At 39.1% G+C, this 17076-nt stretch overlaps 1 protein-coding gene across 1 annotated transcript; it reads left to right on the top strand.

Annotated features, from left to right (window-relative positions):
* The first annotated feature begins 1868 nt into the window (after positions 1-1868).
* On the top strand, positions 1869-16420 carry cd44b (CD44 molecule (IN blood group) b). Its single transcript, XM_079347037.1, has 8 exons — positions 1869-2329; positions 10315-10480; positions 10908-11050; positions 11175-11237; positions 12908-13255; positions 14095-14178; positions 14279-14357; positions 14522-16420. Exons 1-8 carry the CDS (start codon positions 2263-2265, stop codon positions 14733-14735), a joined length of 1164 nt encoding a protein of 387 aa, XP_079203163.1. The 5' UTR covers positions 1869-2262; the 3' UTR covers positions 14736-16420.
* Positions 16421-17076: the final 656 nt, after the last annotated feature.

Raw genomic sequence — 17076 nt, 5'->3', positions numbered from 1 at the left:
CTTTGCTTCAGATGTGTCACCATGGCAACAGCTAAAACAGGAAGTGGGAATCAGATGTGGGAATCATTCTGATGCTGTATTTTCCATTTCAGCTTTATTTTCTCATTTAAATCATAGGTTGGTGTGAATTCAGACATCACTTAATGTGTCAATACTAAATCTGTCCAAATTCAATATCATCTGTTAAATGTATAATTTATTCATTGACACAAACCTAAACTCTCTCCAAATAAATGTATGTTTTAAGCTCTTTTATTTGTATACCATTTGGGTTTTCTATTGTGAAACCATTTGAGCTATTGCAAAAACATTCAGTTTGCCCAAAAACAAAAGGTCATTAAATGCTAAAGGAAGTTAAGGTTGGACTGGTTCCACTGGGCGTAGCCCTATTATTGTCCTCAGAGTGAGTTCCACATCTTCCTTTTCCTACATATGTTTACAGTGTTGATCATTGTGTGTGAAATACATTGTTTTTTGGGGATCTTATGGAAGTTGTTTTGAGGTATTTAGCCATGGCTAAAATGATGGAAGAGTCTCTCTGTTGTTCAATCAAAAATTTCAACTATTACTACAACTAATCTGAAAATATCAACAAACTGTCATGGTTTTACATTATCTATATAGATGATGCAATTGTATTCATTATTTGTCATTAGTTAATTTTTCATATATGCAAGGGTTAATGGTTTTTTCCTTTGGTAAAAAAATCAGCCTGTAGACTAGCCTTTTGTGTTTAGTTTCAGTAAACATTAGCCGTATGATTGCTAAAGAGAAGCATAGCTTTTATTAGTTTTAGCATGTTAACACGTTGATGCTAGCATAATGTACAGCCTTACATTACTGTTAGCATGGCTAAACTAAGTCTTGTTCATTTACACTACTTGTGATTTAAGGCCTTTGCATGTTTGTTTTTGCTTTGTTTGTTTGAGTAGCATCTACCCAGCATAATATCTGTTCACATTGCATGGAGTTTTACCAAATACAATTACTTTTTATTGCCCTTTTCTAAAAGGCAAAATAAGCTTGAAATGCTGTAGAGTATTAGCTATACGTGAAACAACTGCAACTAAAGAGATAGTTAAGTTCTGTACACATGACTGCCTGGTACTGGCCCTTCCCATTAGACACTCTGTACGGCTTGTTGGAGAGGAAGACAGAATTAGACAGCCGTCACACATTCTTCTCGTAGTTGTTATTTTGTGGTATTGCACAATCACATGCAAACACAAGATGCTGTTGGAAGATTCGGAAAAAAATGGATGACTCCATCTGTCACCTTTGAGAAGTGGCATGTTAAACATAAGGTAAAAGTGGAAAGTTTCACATCATTGAAGAAGAAAAATAAAAAATCTCCTGCTTAAGTTTTGTTTGTTTGTTTTTTTAATGTATATATATTTATGGCATCCGGCATGGTTCCATAGGAGGCTACTTACCTAACTAGGTGTTATTGAAATTGATTTCTAAAATCATGTTGTGTCAATAGAGTTCTATGTGAAATAAAGGCAATTTAAAATCAGATGTTACATAAAGAAGTATTTGCTATTTTAAAGTTGCTTACAATGTTTTGGATGTATAAATGTTCAAGGATTGAGTTAGTGGTCAGTAAAATGTATGAGACTTCATCCAGATGGTAAAACCAAGACATACAGATAAAGAGAAAGGAAAAAAAATTAAAGGAATTGACTGAACAAAAGACCAGATGGGCTCTCAAAAAACTGTTGCTGTCAGGAGCAAGAGAAGAAGAAAAGGGAGGGAAAGCAGGAGACAGAGAGGGAGGGGAAGGATAAGCAGCCAGACAGAAGCAGATCACCTTCTTCTAATCTGTTACAAACTGTGGAAGCAGGAAGAGAAGAGAGAAAGAGCGAAAGAGGCTGTGTGAGGTGGGCTGGGAGGTGGAGCATGGGTGGGAGAGGCAGAAGGGTGTGTGCTCTATGAACCACTCTTCCCCTCCACTCACTGTGAGTGTGTGCCATAGCTTCTTTCTCATTCGGGCAGAGAATAGAAAAGTTGGAGCAAAGTCTGAGTCAGCTCCAGCAGCTACCAGACACTCACAGTTACTCCCTCCCCAGTGACAGGTTTCTTTTTTTTTTTGGACTGCTCTCTCTCACTCATTCAGTCTCTCTCTTTTTCCAACTCTCTCTCTCACACACACATTAACACCACACCACTCTCCTGGCAGAGAGAAGGCAGCACCAGTGGAGAACTGTTACACACCTTTACTCCCAGCTTCTCGCCCAGCCATCACCAGCTATTTTATCCAGGATGTGGACGCTTCTCTTGGGGGTCACCTTTGGATTACTGGCCTCTTCCAGGTCGGAGCAACTTCAAGGTGAGGAGACTGTGACTTTATCGAGTGGACGGCTCTTTGTTTTTAGACATCCTTATTTTGCTTAATTGTCTACCTAGTTGACTTCAAACTACACCGTATTTAGTAGTTATTTTTCCTGTTTGAGCCTTGTGAAGAGTTTGAATGAGTATGAGAAGAGAAAAGGAAAGAAAGAAAGAGGCTGTGCTCTGTTGCTGCTTGTAGAACGGATGAGTGGATGCCGGCAAGAGAGCGTGTGCTACTCCTGCGCAGACAGGCTTACGTCTGGCAGTCTGAGACTCATGATAGACACAAAGGAGAATCTTGCTCACTCAATGTCTGACACACATTCGCACCCAGGAAAGTGAGCCTTATTTATCATGGTTTTGGATAAGCTGTACAGCTTTCGTCTTTTCAGAAGCCGTGCGGAATAGAGATTTTCCTTTCTTTTAGTGCCACGCTTAATGCTTTATTCTCTGACACAATAGATGTTCAGCAATCCCCCCCCCCCCCCCCCCCCCCCCCCCCCCCCCCCCCCCCCCCCCCCCCCCCCCCCCCTTCCTCAAATATCTCCCTCTTCTCTCTTTGTCTCACATGTGCTTTTTGTGTAAGCTTTAGATTGGCTGTGTTGCTCGAAGCAATATATCTCTGGAGGTGTACTGAATCAAACAGGTCTGGCTTCGTCTGGCTCTGCTCCCTGAGGAGGTTGTAATAGGGTTGTTCACAAAGACTTCCTCTGGCAGGCACTGTGCCAAATAACAATCAAGCTATAAATTTGACCAGTAGTTAAAGGCAAATCAGAGGCTACTACTTCGACAGCTTCTATGTGCACTTTATGTAGGATAAGGCAAAGGGGGACCCACACCGTCCCAGAACCAGTCTGTCAACATGTGCTCTGGGTATGGTGAGGTGTGTGTGTGTGTGTGTGTGTGTGTGTGTGTGTGTGTGTGTGTGTGTGTGTGTGTGTGTGTGTGTGTGTGTGTGTGTGTGTGTGTGTGTGTGTGTGTGTGTGTGTGTGTGTGTGTGTGTGTGTGTGTGTGTGTGTGTGTGTGTGTGTGTGTGTGTGTGTGTGTGTGTGTGTGTGTGTTTGTTCATTCATTCATGTAATTCTGAGTTTTAATTTGAGAGTAAGTGATGCAAAGTGACAAGTGTGATGGTGTCAACTTGTCCGAGTGCAGAAGTTGTCTTCAATCCTTAACCCTTGTAATCACAGTTATTCAAGCCTGGAAGCCAAACATTAGGTCTGTGTTGTTGATTGTTTTTAATGTTTATATTTGAAAGTACTACTGTAGAGACATCTAAATGTGGACAGCAATTAAGTCCAAAACAAATTTCCAATCCAAAAAAGTGCATTGTATTATATTCAATCATATATCATATTGTAACCTATCTTACTGTATCATAATATATCAGACAAGGTTTTCTTACTATTTTATCATTTACAGAGTTAAAAATAGTAAGTTATATATAGTAATTATTTATTAAAAATAAATAATGTATTGTGGTTGGCAAGAAATTCAATAAAACTCCAATTTATGATACTCAAATGGATTATAACCCTTGAATAATTTTATTTTTAATAGGACTACAAATGTTTATTATCTGTAAGACAGATAAACTAAGTGCTCTTAGTTGGATTTCCAATTTGTCAGATTGTCAAGTTATAGCAATAACAAACATATCATTAGTCAGAGGAGTCCTGCTTCTCCTATATGCAGAGGATTAGTCTCACTCTCTCCCAGTATCTCCCTCAGTCAAAAGCATTCACTCATTCCAACCTGACGGCTGGACTTCCTGCAAATGTGGCCGTATGTGCCTCCTTGGCAAAACGACCACTCCTGCATGCAGTTGAATCATGTTTCAAGGTGAGGGGTGGTCAAGGCACTGGGCCCTGACAAAGAGGGCTTGTGCATGTACAGGCTCTGAATACCATCTAATGCCACCTGAGACTCTAAGACACGTGTTTGACTTTTCCTTCCAATACCCTCCTCTGGAAACCAACCACCCTGAAGCTGGAGAGCCCTTCACCAAGATCCTATGTAACTCCTGTTTTTAATTCTGTCGCATTATTATTGTCTTAACTTTTTGAAGTGTTTTTTTTTGTTGTTTTAATTGCTTGAGGTTTTTTGCATTTTATTTCACATCATTGCACATCATATTTGTAAAAACATTTTTGTGAGTTTCAGGGTACAACCCACACTCCCTCGTTTGCTATTCCCCTCAGTGTACACTGAAGTCTTTGTGTCCTTGAGAAACATGCCCAGAAAGATCTCTGTAATGTAAACACATCCTTGAATGAGGCAGTGATTTTCTAACACACTGTATCATCAGCCATAACAGCAGATTACTCCACTTTGAGTTGAAGCACAAAGCCACTGAAACAAGCATGTTGAGACGAACAGGAGGAGTTTATCCTATTCCAGACATTAGAGGGCGAAAGAAAACAAACCAGACCGATATAATTATCTCTAGAGGAGCAGTCAATGTAAATTATTAAGATAATTTGATCAGACATTTTACACCATACCTGTTGTCTTTCCCTTAGTGTTGAGCAACAACGGACAATAACTTAGTGCAGGCACAGCATTAACAGCTAACTTGGCATCATGTTGCTTCTAAAATGTTTGTATCACAGTCGCCTCTTGACAGTTCAATGACATTTTAATGCTGGACAATTAACACTCGAACTACCAAGGCAGTCATTTTGACTGTTTTCAAAATTTGAAACATCATAACTTGGTTTAAAAAAAAAAAACCTATGTACCAATAGGACCCTGACTTTTCCTAAATGTGTGTATATTTCATTCTAACATTTTTTTATCATTAAAATTTCAAAACACAAATGACATATGAGTGAAACTACCTCGAACTACCATTAGCAGTCAAATTGACTGCATGCTTTTTACAGGGGGTGTAATTTGCTACATTTCCCCATCCTTTTTCCTGCTCTGTTGTTGTGTTTGTTCTTTATGCTCTGTGAAGCTAAAACCTAGTTATAGTCTCACCCCAAGAGAGACACAAATTACACGTAGAAAGAGAATGGCGGCTATGGCGGCTTTAGCCTTGCTTCAGAGCCTTGATGAGGAAGATTCCAACAGAGGAGCGTGATGTCTATTAGAGAGTGATGTCTCTCGGTGTAAATAAATAAAACAATCAATCATTATAGTTTTCTTTTAATGTCCTGATGTATATTTACCTATTCCACCAATTAATTCTTAGAACTTTTTATTGATAATCCAAACATATGAATACTTATACTCATACTTATTTATTTTCATTTATTGTGATTCATTTATTTATTGTTTTTCCACGTTTTCACAGTCTTCTTTAGGTTTAATAAATGCATGTGATGCATGCAACATGTAATTATGTTTCATCGCGATCTTAATATCAATCATAATCAATCGTGATTGTGATTTTTGCCATAATCAACCTCTTGTGTCTCGCCTTCAATCTAAACGGTGGGTTGGTCTACACCTGGTTAACTGCTAGACTGTGTTGTAGTAACAGAGACAACAGGGGTAAATAGGATCGTTGTAAAATGTTGGGGATATCAAGACTGAACACTGCTATGTTTGTGTGTGTGTTTGTGTATGTGACACACCCACAGTGTGTTCACACGTCATGTCTCTCATGCTTCAGCAGGCAATAACGAAATGTAAGCTCCCATACTGGGAAACCTGTATTACATTGTCATGAATTCTATGTATAAGTACCTAGGCCTAATGACAGCGGAGCTTCATTAGAGCGCTGTCTAAAAAAGGGAAAGGGTGCCTGAATAAATATATTCAACAAAAGAACATTTAATACCTTGCTTTATTAGTTCTGTTAAGCATATATTTAAACTTCAGACAGAGCTACAGATACTCTTTTCCTCTCTGTTTGCTAAGCTACGCTAACGGCCTCATGGCAATACATCTTTCTTGTCAAAATGTCTTTGTAACAGTAAAATATTTTTTTCCAAAGACTTTTCTCAAAACATGGGTAAAACCTTTTTTTTTTTTCTTTTTTTCAACAGGAAGCTTACGATAGTAATAAAAAGAAAACTAAGGTGTTATTAAGAGCAAGGACCTTTTTTTAACTGTGCAATTTCCTCTAAAGTCCCCTTTATCTTCAAATCTGAATGCTTGAATAGAACACTCAAGGTCAGCTATCTTATCACAGATCATCTATCTGAATCCACTGAAACCTTCTTTTAATTTAGAGAGCTTGAAGGCTAATGTTTAATGAAAAAGAAAAGGAGAAAAGAATGCCTGAGCTTTTTTCTGTTTGAAAGAAAGCAGCCAGAGTGCTTTCCAAAGTGTATGTCAAGGTTGAAGGTGTAGAAAGGCTGAATGGGGTGAATGAAAATACCACAGTAGGGCTCTGAGAGTCCTTCTTGTGACCTTTAGATAGTAATCTGAGAGTGTGTATGTTTGTGTGGGTTGATGAGTGTGCACAAACATATTTGCACACAATCTCATGTCTCACCTGTTCCACTGGCCCGATGGACATGTGACCAAAATAAGAGAAATCCCTGCTGACAGAGCAACTTCCCACAACGTTTGGTGATGCTGGAATCTGGAAACCAGCTGATGACTATGGCTTAAAGGATTTTACAGTTATATGCTGGAAAGTTTACAGTGTATTCTGGGAAGTTTAGAGTAGATTTGTCTGCTCTATCATGTGATTCCTGCACCCATGATACATGAGAAAACATAAGTGACAACATTCTCAGTACGGTGTCTTTCCTTGGACAAGAACAAACAGACAAACATTAATTAAAGATAAGAAATTCCAATATAAGCCATTGTTGTGTTTGTTCCTAAACTCAACATCAGGATACTTAAAACATCCTTCTTCCATGCTGCGTCCTGCCCTGACAAAGGTTAGGACCTGAGAAACTTTAGTTGTTCAAGTGTGTTTGTGTGCATCTGTGATCTGCCGGTGTGTTCGGGCATCAGCATGCAGGGGGTAATTTGTACTTTATTGCTGGCATAGAAAAGACAAACAGAGAGTAATGAGATAAAAACAAGAGAGAAGGAGAGAGAGAAAGTGAAGTGAGAGTGGAGAGTCGGGCTTGTCTATTATTTGTGGAGCAGCTGGAGGTTCTGGCAAGAGGCTTTGTTTAAGCTCCCTTTCTCCCCAGTTCTGCACATCCAGACTGTGCAGTCTCCTTGGTTTCAACTCTCTATTAGGTGACAATGGAGTCTTTGGAAGGGCCAGTGCCTTGGCAAAGGAGGCTTCTCAACTGTATAAAGACGGCCATGACTGTCCCTCTGCATACTAATGATTCCTCCTCAGACTCATGTCAGCTTGCTTTTCAGCTCGCTGATGGTTCGCTGAGCTCACTTTGATCTCCCCGGCAGTAAAGCAAGGCCAGGGCTGTTGCCTTGTTTCATTTTTTTTTTTTTTTTTTTACTTTCAGGGACACCTCACCATGTGGCAGCGTGTGTGTGTGTTTGTTTGTGGGTGAGAGAGAGAGAGAGAGAGAGAGAGAGAGAGAGAGAGAGAGAGAGAGAGAGAGAGAGAAGAGAGAGAGAGAGAGAAGAGACATACAAAAAACACCTCTTACAAAAAAAAGGTACTGGCACTTACTTCCATTGGCTGATGCCACTAACAGCAGAGAGCTCAACTTCCTGCTACTGCTAGCTGAGTGTTTACTCATAACAGCCAGTGGAAAATGTCTTTTCAAAGTCAGCTTTCTTCGCAGCAAGGCAATAAACATGGCTACGAAACAACAAACAGAAATGATGCCAATAACTTACCATTTATAGTCTTAACTTGAAGGCTGAGTCCTGTTTTACTTTATATCAGTTACAGGAGAAGACAACAGCACACGTGACTTTACAATGAGAGAAAACAAAGTCTTTGTGATCTTTATATTTCTGTTATGTTTTCATGCGTTTACATGCCACATGATAAAGCGTGATAAATGGCCGTATGGTTGCAAGAAGATTCTCTGACTTGAGTCAGTTGAAAGGGTTGTTCTGTGTTTCATGGTCATGTGATAACTGTGTGAGCACATACACGCACCGTATGAAACAATACCTCAACAGAGACCAATGTGGAAGTGGTAGTGGAGCGGGTTTCGTATCTCTCTGATGCAGTTTGCAAGAAGCTTCCCAGATGTGTATGTTAAATTCATTGTAGGACATGTGATTGAGACAACATTTTACTGTACAAATTGGGTTCATTTAGTCAAGGTTATTTGGAGCTTTTACAACTCTTTATTAGAGCTTGAATGGGAAAACAAGTATTGTAAATTTTGATTTATGTTGCACTTCTAATTTAATTTTGAAATACAGCCCTGCCACTGTGAGCATGAACCTTTTATACATTTTCACTAAACTGTAAACACTGAAACTGCTGCTTTGTTACATAATCCTAAAGTATTCCAGTTAGTAGAATTTGATCCTGAAATCAGTGTAAACTCCATAATAGAGTTACTTTAACTGTATGAATAATAGTCGTTGAGTTTAATGTGCAGGTTAGATTTGTCTTTAATACATGAAGCTCCAAGACTTCAAAAATAATGTATGCCTGTGTTCTTGGGTAATTTGTTCCTGTACACGAGTGCTGTTATTCCTGAGTGACTCAGCATCACACATCATTCCTATTCTGTGAAACACGCACTAAACAAATCAGGGTTTCTTCTACATTCACAGTATGGATTGGAGTATATGTTGAACTCAAATATTTTATTCTCCGTTTAACAAGTTATTGTACATTTTAAACAACATTGGGTAGGAACCCCGAAGGCACTGTGGATAGAACTGTATAATAAAATTCCACAGGAACGCAGACTCAATCCTTTTTGAGTTAAGAGGACGCACACTTCACAGGCTCTTCGAAGTCTGTAATCGTCTATCAAAATATCTCCTCCTCATAAATGGAACCCCTCTTCCCAAAATGCATTCCTTGACAGTGTCAAGCAACGCATGTTTTTGTGCACACATGCCTATTTCAATTTGGAGTGATCTACCCATTGCACACATCCTGCCTACTCATCTGTCGTTTTGTTGGCCAGTTCTACATTTTTGTTTTCATGTCAGAGACAAAAGAGTTATTTCTTTGATGTGTGGTTTCTTTGGTCAACATTTTTAAATGACAGTGCACCAGATCTCATTTGATTTTGTACAAATGAAAGATTTTGAGGATTCCCACCTCAAACACAGTCCCAGGATCCTCTTTTAGTCTCATGTTCATTTGCTCTATTACATTATTTATAGAAGATAAATATTGTTAATATGAGTAAGTAAAATTCTACTACAGACTCAGTAAAACGTCAGTTACACAGAGTAAGACTATAGGACACGATGGAGGATGATATACTGTACTGTACAACCGCCAATAGGATTTTTACAAACTGGCAACCCAAATGTGCCAGCAAGATTTACTTAACAATGATGTGATAACTGTTTAAAACTGTTGTAAACAATTATAAAACAAAAAGACTTTTATTTTAACCTCATAAGACAAAAACTATTTTCAAGGTTTGCTTTATTTTCATATCACAACCTCATAACTTTATCTCCTATGTAAGAAATTAAACTTTTCGTCATGAGATCAGCGGCTTTTTTAAAGTGTTATAAAACGTTCTTGCTACGATTGAAACTGTATTTTCTTGGCAACTAAAACATACATCACTGTGAATATGTGTGTGATTACATAATTGAGTATATATATGTATATGTACACACTTGTTAGCAAGTGCTGTGCAGAACAAAAAAGACTCTGTCATGAGGCCTTTGGGGGGCTGAACTGGACATTACACTGCTTGTTTCTTCTAGAGAAGTCATCTGATTTCACTCATGACTCCATGTGGAATGACACAAAACAATCTGTATGTGTATAAATTAGGATCTTACTTATTTTATTGGTGGTGAAAGCATTCATGTGCACCGTCGAGGTGTCTTGTGGAAAATCAAGTCGAGTCAGAAGCATCCATGTTCATTTAGAAAGAGGCATGGACTCTGTGGTGACACATCCTGTGAAACGCTGATTCCGATTTTTCTTCTTTCTTATAGTGAACTCTCGTAGCTGCAGCTACGCTGGTGTGTTTCTGGTCCAGGGAGAGCACCGTCACTCGCTGAACTTTGACATGGCTGGAAAGATGTGTGAGCAGCTACAGAGCACCTTGGCTAGTCAAGAACAAGTCCTGGAGGCCTATAATAAATCCATGGAGACATGCAGGTGAAGCCTTTTGTTTTATAATTAAATCATTGTGTAGGAAAAACTGATGGCCATCATATTATTCATTATAAAATAAATACATCATTATAAGCTGAAAATGTAACCCCCAATTTCTCTGGATTTTTCAAGAAGTTTGGTCCTCTTGCATCTTTTTTACATTTCATGATTTGTTTTTTAAAGGTCACAGAAAACGTTTTTAATCCAAGTCAGCATCACAGTATCTCTGGAGAATTGATACATCATGTGGTATACTAACAGTGTACATTGCACATGAAGGAGACCAACATCTGTTCCTCGACTGCAACTTTTCTTTTCTGTGTGTTTAGAGGTCTATTTCTTGAAGAAAAGTTGTGTATCAGGCAATTGTATCAAGTTTTTTTTATTTCAAAATATGTGTCCTTACAATCCTTTTCTTCTGTCCATTCAGGAACGGCTGGACCAGCAATGTGAGCATCGTCATCCTCAGACACAGTCAACATGAAAACTGTGCGAAGAACATGACTGGGTTCATCGCTAATCCAAAAGTAAATGCTGATCAACCCTTTGATGCCTACTGCTATGACGAGCAAGGTGATCATATGCAACAGAAATACTCTTACAAGATACACCCTTCAGTTCTTTAAATACATAGTGTATGTCTTTTCATCCATTTATTTTAGTTGCATATGATGACTTCCCCTTTCTCTCCCTCCAGATGGGCCGGGTAGAAACTGTAGTAAGGCTTTTACAAATGAACCAACAAACTCAGGTGAACCAGGTTGGTACAACATACATGTTAATGTTAACACAGTACCTAACACAACACAACCTAAACAACATCCATCTGATCTACAATGCTGCAGCCAGATTCATAACCAGGTCCAACAGGAGAGAACACAGATATTACAATCACTTTACTGGCTCTTCACTTAAGAATAGAATTTAAAAGTCTTGTGATCACTTTTAAAGCATGTGAAGGGTGAGCACCAGATTACATTGCTGACATCCTGACCCCTACGAGCCCCCGTGCAACCTCAAATCCTCCTATAGTTTGTCACAAATATCAAAAGCTGCAAAGGAGGCCTTCAACACTTTACTGAGGATAGAGTAGCAACAAAATTGCCCAAAATTTCTAGTACCTTGGACTGGAAATGGAGAGCAAATACAGAGATAGTTCTTTCACACAGACAGACAGACAGACAGACAGACAGACAGACAGACAGACAGACAGACAGACAGACAGACAGACCAGTCACACATCAGTCACACACACCTGACTGTAGTGAGTGGATTCTCTCACCAATCTCACTGAGTCAGTGCACTCACAAAAGGTGACCGAGATCAGAGATGTTATAAATATACCTTTTGGTAAAGGACACACTAAGGCATTGAACAATAAAGAAATGGCAGGACAGATGGGACAGGGATAATAGTGGAAGGAAATACTACAGTACATCGAAATCTATAAACATGGTCGGTGTAAATATGAGAACAGAAGGAGCAGACCGTTTTAACCAGACTCAGGTTTGATCATACAGGGTTAAATAAAACATTGTTTTTGTTAGGTTCAAGGGAAACTGATTGATGTGTGGAATGTCAAATCATAGAAAATGTCCAACACATGAAGTTACGTTGTACAAAACATAAGGCTAAATGTTTGGTTTTTTCGAACGTTAATTTCTGGTTGCAGTAAAGATTAGCATGAATAACAAAAGAAACAAACAAAACTCACCTCTAGTCACAACCAACACCATGGAAGCTTCTGTCTGCATGGGCTGAGGTGAGACCTGCAAATAAACTGTCTCTGCCAAAACGAATTGAAAGCTGGACAAAGTTACATATTACAAAAAATGTGGCTGCCTAACACAATGTTAACTTTTCCCTTCATTTTTAAATAGCAGACATAAGCAGTGGGGGCACTTTCCATGACCTCAATGCAGGTTATTAATCTGTATTATAATTATGTATGTATTATAATGTAATGTTTTGTAATCTGTATTATCCTGCAGATAAACTCTGGATTTGCAGTTATTTTTACTGCACATTCACAAATCACTTTCTGATATGGAAACACAGGATAGAAATAGCTCTAATATGAAAAGTATTCTGATGGATTTTAATAACATTTACAATATCAACAAGCTTAAATAGAAGTATTCAGAATTTCAGGGGAGAATGGTTCAATCTGTCCCCTGCTTTAATGACAAAAATATATCCCATTGTGTTACATTCTTAAAATTTGAAGAAGCATACAATATATAAATGATATCAAATATTCACCTAACAAAGTATGATAACAAGCAAGATGTGAGTCACTATATGCTGCATTGTCTAAAAAGCACCAGCAGCTTGCTTTTCAAGTGGTTTCAGCGATTTCATTGAGAGATACAAAACAAACTGCCAAGAAAATGAAAAGTTATCTTTTCTAATCAGCTGACTCCTCAACAGAGCCCACAATAGCTGAAGATCAAGAAGAGAGCATCTCTGATACCACAGTAGCACCCGGTGACGATGCCCTTGGGGATGGGACTGGAACCACCCAGTCAGTCACTAATCTTAACACAGAAGTGAGCCAAGTGGATCCCACTACGGGGGATCCTGCAGCTGAGGAGACCACCCACATGGGGTCTACCTTCACTCCTGTGGAGTTGGATCAGCCTGCCGGGTCTGGGATGCTGCCGGAGGGGGCCTCTTCTACGGCCTCTGTTGGAGAGCCTGAGGAAAAACATGCTACGACTGAGAGTGACGGACAGAATCAGACCACCGAGGCTGAGGGAGAAGGTGCTGGAACAGAGGGTAAGAGAATCACAGGTAGACACAAAACAGCACAACATCAAAGAGTAGTTTGACAGAAAACTATGCCAGAAAACCATGGTGCGCTAAGAACACAACGCAAAGGAGCATCAAAAACACATCTGTGGTGCTAATAAGTTATTTCATACAGTGGAAGGCAGTATGTGAAAATGAGCGCAGACATTCCTGTACGGTACTTTCAGTATTGTTATAAGTCCCTGTTATCTGGTCTACACACATGGACAAGTGATAAAGTGTCAAATTTAAGTTTGCTTACATTATTAAAGTAAAGACTCTTGCATGTTATGACATCCTGAAATCATGTGCAACAGGTTGTGGGAGGACTGAAGAAATGTTTGAAGAACACATGATGCCCCCTTGTGTTTGGTTTAACTGTGGACTGAATTTGTTACACAGCAGGCCTTAGGGATTTTTTTTGTTGTGCAATTGCAAGTAGTAGGCTTTGCATATTATTTTAAGAATCACATTTAACTAATAAAAGTGCATTTACTATATGTATGCAATTCAGTTTTGGGTCAAATTTATCAATATACTGGAGTTTAATCTATAGGCCTACATCAAATTAGCATGACACATAAACATTGAGGAAAAGTATTTTTAGCTTGCAGTAAGTGGTCCCAAAAAGCCTGCACCCTCCTTTAGTGCTGTAAACAAGTATAGTATTAGCAGTAAGCCAAGCATCAAATATTTGCAGTATATGATATGATACAGTCAAGAGGATACTTAACTTCGTATGAGCGTGTTCTTCTGAGTTAATTGTTTCAGTGAAGTACCTGTCTCTGAGGTGATTTTAACATTCATCTTGTGTTTTTGACATTCAGCCCCTCATCCAGTGCAACCTAATGGCAAGGGACGAGTCCTTGGTCCTGCTGAGAAAGAGCATGACAAACAAGGCGATTCATCAAGTGAGTTTGACTATGTTTGGATTATTTAGTTTTTCCTGTTTTGATGTGGATTTGCACTGATTTCTCCTTCTGTCCCATATCTTGTTATTTCTCCCTCTAGGCTGGCTGGTTATCATTGGAGTGATTGTTGCAGTTGCTGCTATCCTACTCGTGTGTGCAGCTGTTGCTAAAAGAAACAGGTATGGCTTTGATGACTATTTGCTTTTTTCCACCTTCACTAAAAGAGCCCTCATCCTGTTGTTACTAAGCACAATGGTCAATAGTCACAGTTCCAATTTTCACACAATTTGCGGCAGACTCAGGGCTCAGTGATAAATAAACGTGTCTGAATGTGCCTTTCCAGCTGGTGCGGCAAACAACAGACCCTGATAATTACACCCAAAGATGGCGGTGAGGGGAATGGGGCAGCGGCATCAGCATCCAGCTCCCACGCCCAGGAGAGAGACCAGGAAATGGTGACCCTCATGAACAAGGAGAAGATCCAGGAGAACGGCAACACAGAGGAGTTCACCGTCATCACACTAGAAGAGTCACCGGATAAAGAGCAACTGGCGTGAGAGAGGAGTGTAGAAGAAGAAAAGAGGAAAAGGAGGGATGTAGAACAGAGGAGAGATGTTTGGGAGTTTGTTTCGGGGGGGGGGGGGGGGGGGGGGGGTGTTAGCTCCATACTCTGCAGCTAAAAACCTGCTTACACTGAGTGAAGATGTTTCTGTGTTTTTTGCCTGACCTGGTACAAAGTGTTGGACTGGGTTTGAAGCTGTTGAGACCGAGTCTTTCAATGTGACACTGTATTTTTTCCCTCTGTTATGGCAGGTCGGTTTGGTCTGAAAGGCCGTCAAAGAGTGTCATGCATGGTGGGGCATCAAGCAGGGCCTGTAAATGGGATGTGTTTCTGTTTTTTTGTGTTTGAGAGATGTATGCTTTGTGTCTGACAGGACTGGATCGAAGCCCATTGTGCAACGACATACTGATATCATAAATTCAATGATTTAAATAGAATTGGTTAAATTTGAATTGCACTAATTCAGCCTTAATGAAATAAAAAATGAGGAAGACTATGTTACTTCTTCGAAGATCTTTCCAGCAAGACAGGCTAAATAACCCTTGACATGTCCCATATGTTGCATCTATACGTTCTGTTGTAGCTGTGTGTACATTTCAGACATTGCCTGTGGACTGAAGTTTTTTTTTTTTTTTTCTTTTTCAAGGAAACTGGGGATATCTTAATTTATGCAGCTTTGATCCCTTTTTCTTGGTCTCTGTATATAAAGTTTGTTATTTGAAACAGCTTAGCAGTAGCTGCCAGTGCATTTTGTTGTTTGGTAGAAAAATGGGACTTTATATCCTTTTTTTAAAAAAAAAAAAAAAAAAAGGAATGTGTCATTTTTGAGAGTTATTTAATCAGAATGTGTACCTCTGTGGTGAACAATTGTGAATGAATTTTGCAATAGTCAAAGAGAGGTTGAGATTGTATGAATCAAGTCAGTGTAGAGCATCCACAGATAGGCAATCAATGCAACATTGAAGTCAGCTTATATATATATTTATATTAAGTTGGAAAAATGATAATGTGAAGAGTCTGATGTTATCCTGAGGGTAAGTGGAATGACAGAGAAGATGTATTAATTATATATACACAGTGTGTACATTGATCAAAGGAAAAAACTCCAAAACAGAATTGGACACACCAAATTAACAATTGTTCGATGCAAAACCTTAAGCTCAATTGAAGTAAATAACAGCCTAAGATACTAATGTGCACATATGATAATGTGGGGCCCAAGTGCTGTAAATTCACAGCCATGTTAAAGCTTTTCTTCACATGAAAGAAGCCGTGACAATATGGGGGAGGGGTTTCTATGAATGAATCCTGCGTGCTTTCCTACAGACCCCAAAGTGCCAGTCACTCTGTATCTTCACACACTGAAACAATGCTGCAGCTTTTCTCCCCACCTTCTCATTGGTGAAATATATCATACAGTGTCATATTAATGTTATTACATCTATATCTGCTACTTTGTCTTGCTTTTCGTTGTACATGAGGGCTTACGCTGGATTACAATCAGCGCTTTTTTTTGTTCCCGACTTCTGACTTTTCCCTCATTTGCTCATAAATGATCCATTTTGAAGACATGTAGCACATGTATTAGTGTAGAAAAGTTTCTATGACGAATTAACAAAAGATGTTGCTGAATGGATTTGTAAAGTCATGACAAAATAAATGTGCATAGAAAGACCTGTGCAGGAATGTGGCATTCATTCACTGATTACTGTGAGTGTGTGTGCGCGCGTGTTGACAAAAGAGAGCATGTGAATGCTAAAGACAGGGAATAGGAGCGGTTACATTGCTATACACATAGCTGGAAGTGAGGTTTCCATGGCAGTGGACTTGTTAAAGCAGAACATGTTAACGCAAGAAATTAAGACTAAGATAATGGCAGCCATTTTGAAAGACAGATGGCATCTTTCCATAAACTGCCAGAGTTGTGTTGTCAAAAAGTTTTCTTCTCTGACATACACTGACAAGGGAACAATAACTGCTTCATTATTATTCATGTAGTCTGCTGCACAGTCAGTCACTAAACACTGTTCTGGAGCTGATCAGATGTTAAGCTGCCAGAGAACATTTGTTATATTTAATAGGGGATTCTGATCATGAGGAAGATGCATTATTTTTCCACTTTTAATGTTTTGTAAGAGACTTTTTTTTTTAAATTTCAAACAGTGGTTACTTGTGTTTGTGGAATAATAAGCACAGAAAAAAGGTAGCTTATCAAGGATGCCATCTTTCTCTTTAATGATTGTGACTGTTTTGTTTTTAGTTCTTGTATTAGATGGTGGGGTAGGACAATGGCTAGAGTAGGAAATAAGGAAGAGGCCGTAAAGACATGCTGACAT

Source organism: Symphodus melops (assembly GCF_947650265.1).
Source record: "Symphodus melops genome assembly, chromosome: 6".
Classification (NCBI taxonomy): domain Eukaryota; kingdom Metazoa; phylum Chordata; class Actinopteri; order Labriformes; family Labridae; genus Symphodus; species Symphodus melops.
This window is presented reverse-complemented; position numbering and strand designations above follow the sequence as displayed.